The sequence below is a fragment of the Chrysoperla carnea genome, chromosome 3, assembly GCF_905475395.1.
Source record: "Chrysoperla carnea chromosome 3, inChrCarn1.1, whole genome shotgun sequence".
Lineage (NCBI taxonomy): Eukaryota > Metazoa > Arthropoda > Insecta > Neuroptera > Chrysopidae > Chrysoperla > Chrysoperla carnea.
Window position 1 is genome coordinate 41212774 of NC_058339.1, and position 14570 is coordinate 41227343.

Here is a 14570-nt window from a genome sequence, read left to right on the forward strand (position 1 = left end):
ATTCCTGAATCATCCCTGCCTTGAAAATATAACCTCAACGTGATATTGCTGAAATTGACCTAACTATATTTTTCCAATATTTCGATGAAAGGCAAAAATATTAATAAACAGCGTATTTATGTTTCAATAAAAATTTATATTCTTAAAAATTTGATACATTAATTCAAATATAATTTTGATAATATATTCGTAGAGAACTAGCATATTTCTTACATTTTTTAAGTGTGATAGATGAAATATTTTAAATAAACAACCATTTATCCGCAAACACTTCTTGAACAACCTCAACACTCTACAGGCACAAATTTTTTTTAGTTTCATCTATGTTTAATATTTGCAAGTTCTCCATAGACCTGTAGGACACTTTTATTTGGGTAATTTTCCAACTTCATGGAAATATGTTGCCATCACCTTTGTCTGAAAATAAAATATATTTCAAAATTAATTGCTAAAAATATATATGTATTGACTATTGGAATGGTAAGACCATTAACAGACCATTAGCGCCAACTGAATCAATTTATTAAATAACTTACTCCTTCAATATAATTCCGTATATTAAGTTTTTCATTTTGAGAATGGGCTCCATCATCTCCAGCTCCCATAGGAAGTAGCACAACAGTTTTTCCAGTCACTTCACTTAAAGTTAATGTAACAGGAATTGAACCTCCTTCCCGGATAAGATCGGGTTCGACATTAAAAACATGTTTCATTGCGTTACGAGCTGCTACATAAAATTGATTATTCGGATCTTCAATAAAAGTTTTGCCACCTTCTCTCATAAAAATCTTTAAAAAAAATTTATTTTTACCAATTACTGTTTTTTTTTTTTTTTAAAATATGTATGGAATTTATTATACCTTCATTTTATTTGGGCTTCCATATTCCTTCCACTTTTTCTCAATATAATCAACTACGTACTTTTCAATCTTTTTAGGTTCTTGGTTAGCCACGATACGAATAGAAAATTTACCCGTTACTTTACAAGGAATCACAGTTTTTGATCCAGGATCACTAAAAGCACCTTCGATTCCATGAATTGACAAACATGGATGACGCCATCGATGCATTAAAAGTTTAACTTTATCTTCACTGTGTAAAAGTTTGTCTGCACCAACATCACTACGAAATTCATCCACACTAAAATGGATTTTATCGTAAATGTCTGTTTCATTTTCAATTAAAGGTGCAACTTCATTGTAGATTCCATCAATTAGAATTTTACCGTCTCTATCCACTAGAGTGTTTAAAAGATAAATTAAATCAGTCATTGCTTCGTGTCTAAAATTTCCAAAAAGTTTAATTAGCTTTAAATTTTAGTTTTGGAATCATCTCATGTAAAAAAAAAAAATATCACCGAATCCTTCTTATGTAAAACAATATGACTTTTAATTTTGAATTCATTTTATATTAGATAATTGTTTGGAGGGGAGGGTTAGAAACCAATAAAACATTAATGTGGACGGAAAATGTAAATTTTCAAAAGAAAAAAAGGTTCGCCACAACTTAAGCAAATGGCTCAAAGTAATCCCGTAGCTGAAATTTTTTTGAATAAAGATAAATTTTATTCATTGAACCGCGGTGGAAAGAGGAACACGAATTGTCGCTTATTTCTCTTGAACCCCACCCTTCTCAACCCTTTTGCATTTTTTATATCCTGTATATATGAAAGTCCCAAGTTTGTAACACTTAGAAATAATGATGATAAACCGTTTGTTCGTCTGCCCGTTCGTCATCACGATGACTCATAAACGAAAAGAGATAAAAAGCTGAAATTATTATAGCGTGCTCAAGACGTAAAAAGTCAGTTTGAGTTCGTTAATAAGCAACAGAGGGCAAATGGGGCTTACGACTGTAGTAAGCCGTAAGAGATCGAACAAATATTAAAATATAAAAAATGTTCCTTATAAAAAAATAAACAACTTTTGTTTGAGACATTTTTTTTCGTAAATATCAGTGTTTTCGCGTGAAGGGGCAAATTAGGACTCATTCTTCTTAACAATTTCTAAGTATTAAATGATCTAAAAATTAATCCATGTGTTCTGATTTGTGACATTTCTTTATTTTACGAAGAAATATTTGATAATAAAATGTTACATACACTGTTCCTCCATAGATACCACTATGCAAATCTTTTTTTGCACATTCTACTTCTAAAAAGAAATAACAAATTCCTCTTAATCCGTAACCAATACAAGGTTTTTCAGTACCTAACCAATAAGTATCAGAAATACAGACATGATCCGTATTTGCAAGAAACTTATCTTTTTCAGACCATAATAAAGCATCTAAACCTTGTGAACCAGATTCTTCCATTCCTTCAAAACAAAATTTAAGATTCACTGGAAGTGATATCTTTAATGCTTGATAAGTTTGTATGGCATGAACCCATCCTAAAACTGGACCTTTATCATCACTTGAACCTCGTCCATATAATTTTCCATTTTTTTCTGTTAATTCGAAAGGATTTGTATCCCATCCATCTTCGACCAACGCAGGTTGTACGTCTAAATGTCCATATAAAAGGATAGTTTGCTTATTTTTATCATCTCCCAAAGAGCCCAATAACACCGGAGGTAACGGAATTGTTGATCCATTTGGCAATTTTTCAGTACCAATATCACGAAGTTCTACTTTTGCACCTAAATTTTTTAGAGTTTCACCAACATGTGTAACCATTTTAACTACATCGTCGCGAGTATGTGGCCATGCTGAGACCGATTTTATTGCAACTGCATCTCTTAGATTATCGATAAATGTTTTCTGATTTTCGTCTATATATCTAAAAGTAAAATTAACTGTTGTAATAGAATTAATGTTTTATTGAGTTAGGGTGAACACATGCTTTATTTTCCAAAGAGCAGAGACTGAATTAAGTTTTGGGCGTCTTTAGGCTAATAAGAATTCTACTCATTTATTTTTAGCCATTGTAGTAACAATAAAAACAAATACAATTGGTTTTTACATATTTTTTATCTATTGTCTATTGTTACCTAAAAAGGTCGCCTGCTTACTTTTTGGAGGGAACAATTTAGCCGATTGCACCCCTCCGTGTTCGCACTACGAAATTTTATTAAATGTTATAAAAATAGGCAACACGCATGTGTATAGGTGTCGGGTATGTGCCGGGATAACCTGGATTAACAAAATGATTACCAATATTTAAGTTTAAACAACCTAACTTATAAAAGAGTAAACAAGTAAATAAAAATGTAACTATCCTTCAATTAATTTTGAATGAATTATAATATTTATTTTCGCAAATCAATTAAATTTTTTAACTAATTTTTTATCAAACTTACTTGAACAACGCTTGCAGTGTATCACTCATTTTTCAGCAAATATACTAAATTTCTTCTTTCAATCTTACTTGCCTAGTGAAAATAATTACAAAAGAAATTAATAATTATTTTTTAAAGTTCGAAATTAATAATATCAATATACTTACCTCAAAATTTCCACATAAAAAACTAAATTTACGTAGTTCAGTACTTTTTCCTAATCGAAATACGTATGTAAATGATTCGTTTAATATCCTTAATTATAAATGTACAATAAACCTAATTATTTAATACATAAAAAATTAAATCATACAACTGATGGAGTGTTTAGTTTATTATTAAATTGATTAATAAATTATGATGATAAATTAAATGTTAACAAACAGAAAATACGAGTAGTCAGCACTCGGCATTTCATAGAGCTACAAAATATCTAATAATATTTTGATTAAACTTTTGTTTTACTTCACACGGAAAAGTAGCCCAATCCTCTGTTGTAAAAAATAAATAATGATATTCATTTAATCAAAAATGTTATTATAATCAAGAATCAAATAATAAACTAGAAAAAATGAAAAACGATCCTTTTCCTTGATTCTTTTGAATAATTTTATCTGCTGAACCACGGAGAAAAGAGGAACGTTTAAGATTTTTAAATTTAAGGTTTCGGTTTTTTGTCCTAGCCACAAGACTTATTTCTCTTGAATCCTACCCTCCCCAACCTTTTTATATTTTGAATACTTCTCAATACTTTCTTATACGATAATTTTGGCCACAATGGTAATCAGCTTTTTCTTTAAAAAAAAACGCAACGGATGCAAAATTTATATTATCCGAAATATTATCCGCTTTGTAGTAGCGTGGGGCGTGGGGTACGATAACCACGGCCATTGCATAAAAAATATTGTTTCGTCTTTACTAACATATTGTATGTCTACGATAGCCCATGATCTCATATACATATTTAACATGAATTCTTTTACACACAGTTTTGAAGTTGGTTACAGTTTATACAAACTTGTTTTAAGGTGTCAACTGTTTTATTTTTAGAAAAAATATTTTATTTCATTTGTTTATTTTAAATGTTAACAAGCAAAACAATTGAATAGTGATTAAAATTATTGATTCAAAATCTATTATTTATAAATAAAAGTATAAAATGGAAGATATATTTCATTGGTGTCGAGAAGGAAATGTCATTCAAGTTCGAGTTTGGTTAGATGATACCGAACATGATATGAATCAAGGGTTTGTACCTTTTTTTTAATAAACAATAAATTAATTAAATCAAGTTCTTATCAATAAATAATATAATTAATATAGTAAGTACAAATAAGTGATACACCTATACATCCTATTTCGTAATAAGTAGCATAATTTATGACGTCACACTTCAAAGTGTTACCCAAATGTGGGTTTGAAATGATTTTATAAATACCTTGAATATTTGTAGTAAATATATCTGTTCTGTTTTGTAATACACCAACGTTACTGATCCGTATAAATGATTTACCAAAATCATTGTTTACAGTTGTATTCGGGTATTTTTAAATACTTCCAATCTTATCAACAATTGACTTATTATCATTATTCATTTAATACAAATATTATACAACAAATGACAATTGTACAGGGTGCAATGACGGAGTGGCGAGCGATGTAAGAAACATTAAAACTTTGAATTGAACTAGAGAAATCGGAGAGATTACTGTTTTGGGGACACCGAGACTTGTCAAGAAATTGTAACATACTTTTTTGTTTATTACGGTTTCTGGGTCGATATCTGAAAAAACGTTAAAAAGGCCTATCCAAAAGCTATATTTAAACAACAACAAATGCTAACTAAATATAAAAATAATAAAATTTTCGTTTGTTGATATTTCGAAATCTAGCGAATCAAGAGGTTTTCATCTCAACCCTTAGTTAATTGGATTGATTTTCTTACTTTTCTTAATTGGTGATACCAAGCCTTAAAATATCATTTTAATGCTAAGTTTTCCTAACTCAGGGAGTATATATATTAAAATTTTTATGAAATTGAATCTTTTACCACTTGCCAGCAGATTATGTAGAGCTGCATAACCGCAAGACTTGATTAAACAAAACAAAAAACCCAATATACAAGCTAATTATAAATAACGCGTTATAATTAAGTGTGTGTAAGTTCTACCCTCGAATCAATTTTTTATGTACCTTATTAAATGTTGAAACTGGAATGTTTCGTTTTATAAAATGAAAAAGTAAATTAAATTCTCTAATGTTATTACACTCTGTAAAATAAAAACACCCACTTAATTAAAATAGATATGAAGTTTTTAATATATTTCAAGCTATAAAGTTCTATTAAATTTGATGAATTGAAAATATAATTACTTTCATCATTTTTCGGGACTTAACTGATTCACTTCTAAATATTAATAAAATGGCATAATTCAAGGTCAACCCATTTTATAGATTTTAATAAAAAGATAGAAATGTGTATTATCGAAAGCTCAAAACCAGAAAAATTTTTGTTGCAGGCAATATGTATTATTTATAAGCATTTTTTGAGTAATTGATACCTGATTTTATACTTTTAATGCTTATACTTTTTATTTTGTTTCTTCGTTGCCTACCGCACCGAAAATTGTATTTATTAATTGAATAAAAAAATCTAGTTTATTTGCCATTCAATCATCAAAGAGTCCTGATTTTTATTATTTTGGGTTATAAATATTTTGGAAAAGGTTTTTTTTAATCCAAATCGGGTACAACATAAGTTCTCCCAATTTTATATTCCATTCTGTACTATATCTGTAGTTCTATCAAACCAAAGTGGCACTGAGCAAGAGAGAGTGTAGCTATGAGTGAACGTACATATATATCTCTTGTTGAGTGCTACTTTGGATTGATAGAACTCTGTAGATAAGGCCTGCAAGTTATTTTAAAATGTCGACTTTGGATCCGGAGTTGAATACTTAACTAGTCTCGAGTTTAATCAAATATAAAAAATGCCAAATCTTGGGCAGATTTGGATAATTTGTTGTTGTTGAAATTTGACAGAAAAAAATAATGTAAAATTTTGGTTTATATATTATATTTCAAAAATATTATTAGGAAATTTAGGAATATATTGAAAGTCAACAAAATTTCGAGTAGAAATATTGAGAAATATTATTGTCTTTTAAAAAATTGTATTAGCCTAGTTTAAGACGAATGCATCTAACGGCATCTGGCTATTTAAAAAGAACCCTAAAATGATATCGGTAGAGTCCCAAGAAAGGTTACTTTGTAACTTATCGGTAAATCCACATTCAAAACTAAATCAAAATTATTTCAGATTTAAAAGTACTTGAATTTTATTTTTATAGAGACGATCATGGATTTAGTCCGTTACATTGGGCTTCCAAAGAAGGCCATTTAAAAATTGTGGAGTTATTGATACAACGTGGAGCTCGAATAAATGCTACAAATCGTGGAGATGATATTCCTCTACATTTAGCTGCTGCCCATGGTCATCGAGATGTTGTACATTTGGTAAATATTATAGTTTAATATTCGGAATGATATATGTACAGGGTGAGTCGTGAGGAATGCGAACTCCAGGAGTGCCCTCTACACATGAAAACAATGTAAAACACCTAAATGCCGTTATACGATTTTTATTTGATTTCAAGTTATAGTGTAGTTAGTAAAAAAAAATTCGATACGTAAAGAACCCGTCAAGCAGAGATACTTCGAAAACCTTCACAGATTCGATGAAATAACTTAAGTTAGCTGTACTGCACAAAATTTCCTTTAATAAATTACGAGGTGTACTTCAAATAAAATCAATTCAAATAAAAAAATCAAAATAAAATCGGATAACAACCTTTTTTTTTCCATTATTTTCATGTGTAGAAGACTCTCCTGGAGTTCGGTGCATTCCTCACGACTCATCCTGTAAAAGAAATTGATAAACCACTATTGAGTCATTACTTAATTAAAATGAGTTAATGATACTAATAATTTTTGAAGTAAGTATGACTTATGAATAGCTAAGTTTTCGACTCCATAGGAGATGCCCCGCATATCTATCTCAAACGGACCAACTAATATTAATGAAAATTCCTAATTAGTGGTAATCGAAACAAATATTACTTTTACCCACTTAGAATTTGTTTACTGCCTCGCTGTATTCATTCTAGACCATTTTATGAATTATTACCTCATCTTTTTCAGCTATTACGAAATCGCGCTGACGTGAATTTTGTTAACGAACATGGTAATACACCATTACATTACGCATGCTTTTGGGGCTATCAACAAATTGCTGAAGATTTAGTAACAAATGGTGCTCTGATTTCAATAGCAAATAAAGATGACCATACACCGTTAGATAAAACGCGTGGCGCATTAGCGCAACGTTTACATGATCTAGCCGTTGAACAAGGGCAAGATTTAAAGAGAATTCATTTTAAAGATCAAAGCATGCAAGGTTTTAAAACAAGATCCCGTGATGCAACTTTATCCAGGTACAAAGGAATTAACATAAAAGATTTAACATTGATAACGAAAATTGCATCAACACCATCCGGCGAAACCTTTAGAGGTCGTTGGCAAAAGAATGACATCGCTGCAAAAATTCTCCGAATTCGAGAATTTACTTCACGTATTTCACGGGATTTTAATGAAGAATTTCCTAAACTACGAATATTTTCACATCCAAATATTTTACCAGTTGTTGGATGTTGTAACTCTCCACCTGATTTAATCGTTATCAATCAGTTTATGAGCTGGGGTTCATTGTACACATTACTACATGAAGGTACGGGTGTGGTTGTCGATACTTCAAAAGCATTAAAGTTTGCTTTAGACATTGCCAGGGGAATGGCATTCTTACATAGTTTAGAAAGAATTATTCCCCAATATCAATTGAACAGTCGCCACGTAATGATCGACGAAGATTTGACTGCTAGAATAAATATGGCTGATGCAAAATTCTCATTTCAAGAAAAAGGACGTGTATATTACCCAGCTTGGATGTCACCAGAGGCATTAACAAAGAAACCAGCTGATAGAAATCTGGAAGCTTGTGACATGTGGAGTTTTGCAGTTTTATTATGGGAATTGGCAACAAGAGAAGTTCCCTTCGCTGATTTATCACCAATGGAAACTGGAATGAAAATTGCTTTAGAAGGATTACGTTTATCTATACCACCGGGTATTTCACCACATCTTTCGAAATTGATAAAAATTTGTATGAACGAAGATCCTGGTAAACGACCAACATTTGATATGATTATACCCATACTCGAAAAAATGAAACGATAATTTATTTATATTATTGTTTTCTATTTCAAAGTAAAGCTTTATTAATTCTTCTAAAGATATTTACACTATTAAACCAGTAAATCACATGACTTTATTACTCATGACAAAGTCTTCACGATTAGAATCTAATTATGCTGTAGACGATTGATGTTAAAAGTTGTGTTTAGAAGGAATATTTTTTATGTTGTGTTCATTAATTATGTTCCGTAATTATTTTGACGTAATCATTAAAGTTTTTAGTATAATGGGTGATCTAACTTTAGTTTCTGAACTTTCTCCAAACGAAAAACACAAATAGATGTTAGCCATTACTTATTTATGAAAAAAATGTCGATTTAAAGGATGCCTCTTGACCTTCTGCTTTAACGGCGAAATAAATCTCGATTACAATTTTCTTTTAAAAAAATTAACGTTTTACCTACATAATTTGTGGCTTCAATTTCGATCCAAAATAATCGAGTCAGTGCGCCTTAAGAGATTTTCGTTGACTATTCATCAATGTCCTTTGATCTCAATGTATTTTTTTTTTTGGGGATGTGCAAGTGCTTTGTGAGTCAACTAGCTATTTGTTTATGAACATATTCTCAACTTTCGTTGAAAAAATCAACGTCAACTTCCTATTACTCCAATATTTAATTTGCGCTTGGTTTTCCACTCAGGAACCTCAAGTTAGATCACCCTTTATTAAACATAATTAATGTTTGTTTACTAATAGTATTCATACTAATTTGAATGTTTATAAACTAATTTCAAATTGTTATTTAAAAAATGTTAATACTGTTGGTAATCGATTAATGTTAACGAATATAAACGGTTAGGTTTAATTAAAATATGAAATATAAATAATTGGTTTTTTTTCCGTTAAATTGTATAATAATTTAAAACAAAATCGGAAATGTGTTAATATATTTCATATTATTTTCTCAATAATCATTACTGTTATTAATATTTCTTTAGAATTGATCACAATTGGAAACGCTTCGATCATATTTATTTTAACTATTTTTCACATCTTGAATTTCCTTAAGTTTAAAGATGTTTTGTGTCGCGAATTAAATTTCAATAAAAAAAAAAAAAAAAATCGGTGTTAATACATTAATTTTTAAATTCCGTTTATTGTAATGGATATTGATATTGGTGTCAGATAAAAGATACTTTTCAAATTTTCATTGTTTTCTTAGAAACAGAAACGTTACTGAGAATTTGTCTAAAAATATAAACAGATATATGAAAAAATGTTTCTAGATACATACAAAAGTAGTTATTGGACAATATGAATTTCATTAATATTCATTTAGTCCAGCCAAACAATCAGTACTTGATGGTCTTAAAGTTGATAGTCTTCCTTTTTGAAATTCAACTAAAACTACTATTAGTTGAATCTAATCGAGTGTGCTAGAAGAATTAAACAACTTTAGTATCCAATCGCTCCTGTTATTGTGCGTTAATCTTAACCTTTCCATTCTCGAAACAGTTGCAATAAGAGTTTCCGTGCATTGGATAGTCTAGTGTAGCAACCAGTCCGGTAGTTACTTCCGCACCCATTAATTCTTGGCTATTTAGTGTGTGGCCTACTACTAATTATCTTATGCTAGATTTTCTAGCACACATTCGATCTATGGTAATTTTAAATAAAATACGACACGAATTTTAAGCAAATATAATATACTAAATCTATTTTTTGAAACATATTTAAACTATTATCTCCCATACCGCAAATGGCCTTAAATGTAAAATATAAATTTTTTTAAATTGTGTATTATTATTTTTTACTATATATTACAATCTTGAAGTATTATTTTTAAACTGTTTTTTTTTCTTCTTATTAAAACGAACGTTGTATAAAAAATGTAATTTTGATGTTTAAAAAAAATTAACTTACTAGTCTTATTTATAATTTTTTTACTATTTATATACATATAAAAAAAATCGTGCTTTGATAATTTTGAACTGCAAAAATAATGTTTGTTACGTATACATTTAGTGCATTCATTTTTATAGTCTTTCGTGAAAAACTTATTTGAGCAAGATTTTAGTTGTAACGCATTACAGATATTTTTCACGTAACTAAAATTAATTATGGATAACACTAAAATGGAATACGTAAATTTTAGTAATATGCTTGATTATCTAAACGAATTAGAGTGGATTTATTTGAAATAAGCCCTATTATACTCGTTAGTCAAAATGCAAAACTTAAACCATTTTAAGCGTTACTTCTGTAATATTACAAGTGATTTACATGTAATGTTATAGTTATGACACTTAGAATGGTATAACACGTGCAGTTTTTTGTGACACAGAGTGAATTTTTTGAGGGAAAAGTCTCATTTCAATATAATTTAGATCCAATAATAGATATTTCAAATTTTACTTTTATAAAAATGCAAAAGATGGCGCTAACAAATGAAAAACAATAAATGAGTATATTGTCTAGGATTATACATGAGGTTGTACTCATGTACTCTTATAAAATTTATTTATACTCTCAATTCCACAGAACCGACGTTCTATTACTTATAAATCAAGCTAATAAAACGTCGACTCTGGGTGTCCATGAAAACAAATGAACCTATTTCCTGAAAAACAAAAAATTGGCCACTAGAGGCGCTATCAGTGATGGATAAAAAATGATACTGTGATTTAATTAAAGCCAAAGTCAGTTTTAAAAAAATAATAAATTTAGTTGACTATTACGAAATTTAAAATTAAAATTGATTCAAATCCTTTTGATATTTCCTTTTTTTTTTTTTTTTTTACAAAATTTTAAAACAAAATTTATAAATTTATAACGTTTTTTAGTTAAAATAAAGTTTTTAAGTACATTTCATAAAAGTAATGCCTATAAACAATCCAAATTTTTCAATTTTAAAAATGTACTTAAGAGAATAGTTTATTTGTCCCCATCGTCTAGTAATTAATTAGCAGTAACTCTCTCAGGAAGTTGGTTCATTATAAATTTTTCGTAAGCACAAGCAACAATTGTCCAAATCTTATATGTGGCCAAAATTTAAACATGGTTAAATTGCTTATTCGAACAAAAAAGGGTCGTTAAAAGATTTCTAAATTCATTCAATATACTTAAAATATGATTTAAAATCTCTTGCCACATTTTTAATGGCTTTACTGTAAATTTCGCTGTAATGTACAATTAAGTGCCTTTTACTGCCATGATAACTTAATATAAATAAATATTGTATTTTATATTTATAATGATTTTATTGAAAATATATACTAATATTTGTTACTTAATAAGCGTTATTTTTCTGATATTTCCTTTCTGTTACTTTTCACTCTTTTTTATTCTGAAAAATCTACTGGAACATCAAGGAGTTTCGATAGGCGTTTGTCCTAAATTTGGAAAATTGATTTATACGTTACATTAAAAATAATTTTGTGTTTTGTTATCTACATATCATGAATAATCATTAGAACAAAATTAATTATTAGTGGACAAAATCCTTTTATTTTATATAAATGGATTAAAAATTTGAGGATTTTTGAATAGTTTTCATCATCAAACATACTTATAAAAAAATTGTAAATCTATATAAAAGCACTTCTAAACACTATAATAATTCTGAAGCTAGTATACTTTTAGTGAGACTATTTGTAACGTGTCAAAAATTTGTGTACATGCGAATCTTCTGAAATAAATCGAAACAAATCAAAGAAGCTTAATATCGAATAAATAACCGACTTTTGTCAAGTACATGGCTTGTTTTTTAAGAAATAATGTTTAAATGTACTATTTTTTTTATTATGATTCAATTTCGCAGTGGAAAAATCAGAAGTAAAATTACGCGCTACGGGCTACATTTTTAAATCCAATTTATCAAGTTTTGTTCCTGTTTGTAAACCATTCGAACGGAATTCTATCGATTTTTATCATGACCGGAATAACAGTTTAATATTTATGAACAATTTTCAGGTATGGTATATTTTTGTTGGTGTTGGCGCAGGGTAAGTGAAGTTTATTTGAAGTGTAAGCGCAGCATTAATTTTATGAGCGATTTAAATTTTGATCATTATTTTAAATTTAGGCAAAAACGAAAAGTTTAATATGATAGTAAAAATTTTAGCTGTTTTAACATTGATGAATAATAAATTTTATAATTTATAGGTAACTTTAATATTTTTGTCGATAGGTGGTATTACTTATAAAATTGGGATATTGAATTAATTTCAAGTTTTGATATTATTTTTCCTACGGATGCCTAATATATTTAAATTATTTGTCTAAATAATTTATCTTAAACAATATAACAAAAAAAATTCGCCAGTTCGAACAATAATGAGACCAAAAATATATAAAAATACAATTATTTATTTCAGAAATATATTTGATTGAATAACTATTATTCGAAAAGTTAAGGAATTCAATAAAAAGTTTAATGTAAAGCACGAATGCTTTTTAGGGGTATAATAAAAGCATGCGCATTTCTATATATTGGGCCACCCTAAAACAGTGTTATAGTATATCTAGTCTAGTGAATAAGGGATGTGATAATAAAGTATTTTTTAATTTAATATAATGATTTAAATGTTGTTACGAAAATGTAGTGATGAGAATGTGGACACAAAAGCATATTGTGATATTCTTAAAGATATGGAGCCAACCAGTTCAGCACCAAGTCCTTTGAATAATGTAGATTCAACATTTTCCAGGTAAATTTCAGGTGACAACTGAGTTTTGACAGTAGGTTACTGTGTTTACATGTTTTTGTAGGGAACGTTATTTGTAGGTCAATGATAATTTTTCGATATATCCTTGATTTTTTATTTGTAATAAAACAGTATTTTAAGGTTGTAACTATTTGATTAATTTTTTTAGTTTCCTAAAGATAATTTTATTGAATTCTTCTTTTAGATTAAATATATTTTGAAAATTTAATAACTCTTTTAAATAAAATTCGTAATCATTTTCAAATAAAAAATAATTTAATTTTTGAATTTTTTTGCATTTAAAAAAAATTTATTTTTTGAATTTATTATATTGAACATAATAAAATTTACAACAATGTTCAATCATTAATACATAGATTCTCCGTGAGAGGACTTTCAGGAAGTCATTACTTTTCAACTAAATAACCATAATTTAAATTTCATCAACAATAAAATTGACAAAATATTTATATTTTAAAATTACGTTTTGTGAAATAAGATAAAACGTAAAACATCAATCAATTTTGAGATTGTTTTTTAAAAAAAGGTATCTAAAAATTTATATAATAATAATAATAATATTAAAAGATAATGCGGTTTTGTTTTGGGAAAGTTTTTCTTTTGAAGTCGGTTTTCTTTTTGTTAAAAGTTTTGTGATTTTTAGTGAATCTGAAGTACACTAACTAATTTTTCACTAAAAAAAGAATTCGCTTGGCGTGATATTGAGTTATTCGTCCTCTTATCGTGAATACTTAATGCAAATTTAAGACTTTTATGGTTTTCTCATGGATGTCGTTGTCAGAACTAAACCAAAATAGAATGGGACCACACGGGAAGCACTAGCTTTCAAATAGATGAAGAATTATCAAAATCGGTTCACCCAGTCGAAAGTTCTGCGGTAACAAACATAAAAAAAAATACAGTGGAATTGATAACCTCCTCCTTTTTTGTTTGAAGTCGGTTAAAAATAAGTGGAACCGTAGGCACTCCTACTGCATATTTACCTAATATTTCCGAAAAATATATTTAAAAAAAATACGCATAAAATAAAAGGCAAAATTGTTTTACAGTGTTAAACAGGAACCGGGATCCAATCCTGCTAGTCCGTTAGAAGCATCTAGTCCAGAAACACTAGGAAATTCACGAAATGGTAAGTTTGTAACAATTTTAATTTGTTAATTATTATTTTAGGTTAATTAATAAACAATTTTTATCCTTATATGAAAGTATTAACCTCCCATTTTATCAATATAAACTATACCAAAAAAGGGACTCTTGGTTCGGTAAACACTATATGAAATATGACAACTGAGAGAAGACGGTCATCGTTAA

The 14570-nt window shown here is 28.5% G+C and overlaps 2 protein-coding genes across 4 annotated transcripts; one reads left to right on the plus strand and one right to left on the minus strand.

Moving 5' to 3' along the window:
• Positions 1-196: 196 nt before the first annotated feature.
• On the minus strand, positions 197-8298 carry LOC123296921 (cytosolic non-specific dipeptidase). Of its 3 annotated transcripts, none has more exons than XM_044878626.1 (6): positions 4720-4829; positions 3303-3374; positions 2102-2782; positions 861-1281; positions 537-788; positions 198-417 (listed from the first exon to the last, which is right to left on the minus strand). In XM_044878626.1, the coding sequence occupies exons 2-6, from the start codon at positions 3329-3331 to the stop codon at positions 367-369; spliced, it is 1434 nt and encodes a 477-aa protein (XP_044734561.1). In that variant the 5' UTR covers positions 3332-3374; positions 4720-4829; the 3' UTR covers positions 198-366. The 3 variants fall into 3 exon arrangements, with proteins under 3 accessions (XP_044734563.1, XP_044734561.1, XP_044734562.1); XM_044878627.1 differs by lacking the exon at positions 4720-4829 and adding an exon at positions 3445-3570; XM_044878628.1 differs by lacking the exons at positions 3303-3374; positions 4720-4829 and adding an exon at positions 8274-8298 and having other exon boundaries at positions 197-417; positions 2102-2798.
• Positions 4266-9419, plus strand: LOC123296922 (integrin-linked protein kinase). The gene is made up of 3 exons (XM_044878630.1): positions 4266-4529; positions 6632-6797; positions 7482-9419. Exons 1-3 carry the CDS (start codon positions 4441-4443, stop codon positions 8571-8573), a joined length of 1347 nt encoding a protein of 448 aa, XP_044734565.1. The 5' UTR covers positions 4266-4440; the 3' UTR covers positions 8574-9419.
• Positions 9420-14570: the final 5151 nt, after the last annotated feature.

Coding starts and splice junctions, on each gene's coding strand:
- LOC123296921 (XM_044878628.1), bottom strand. CDS start 8,298: ATGCCTCTGGTGACATCCAAGCTGG. Junction 1,282..2,101: donor GGTATCTATGGAGGAACAGT/GTATGTAACATT, acceptor TGGAAATTTTAG/ACACGAAGCAATGACTGATT. Junction 789..860: donor GAAGCCCAAATAAAATGAAG/GTATAATAAATT, acceptor TTTTTTTTAAAG/ATTTTTATGAGAGAAGGTGG.
- LOC123296922 (XM_044878630.1), top strand. CDS start 4,441: ATGGAAGATATATTTCATTGGTGTCGAGAAGGAAATGTCATTCAAGTT. Junction 4,530..6,631: donor GAACATGATATGAATCAAGG/GTTTGTACCTTT, acceptor TTATTTTTATAG/AGACGATCATGGATTTAGTC. Junction 6,798..7,481: donor ATCGAGATGTTGTACATTTG/GTAAATATTATA, acceptor CATCTTTTTCAG/CTATTACGAAATCGCGCTGA.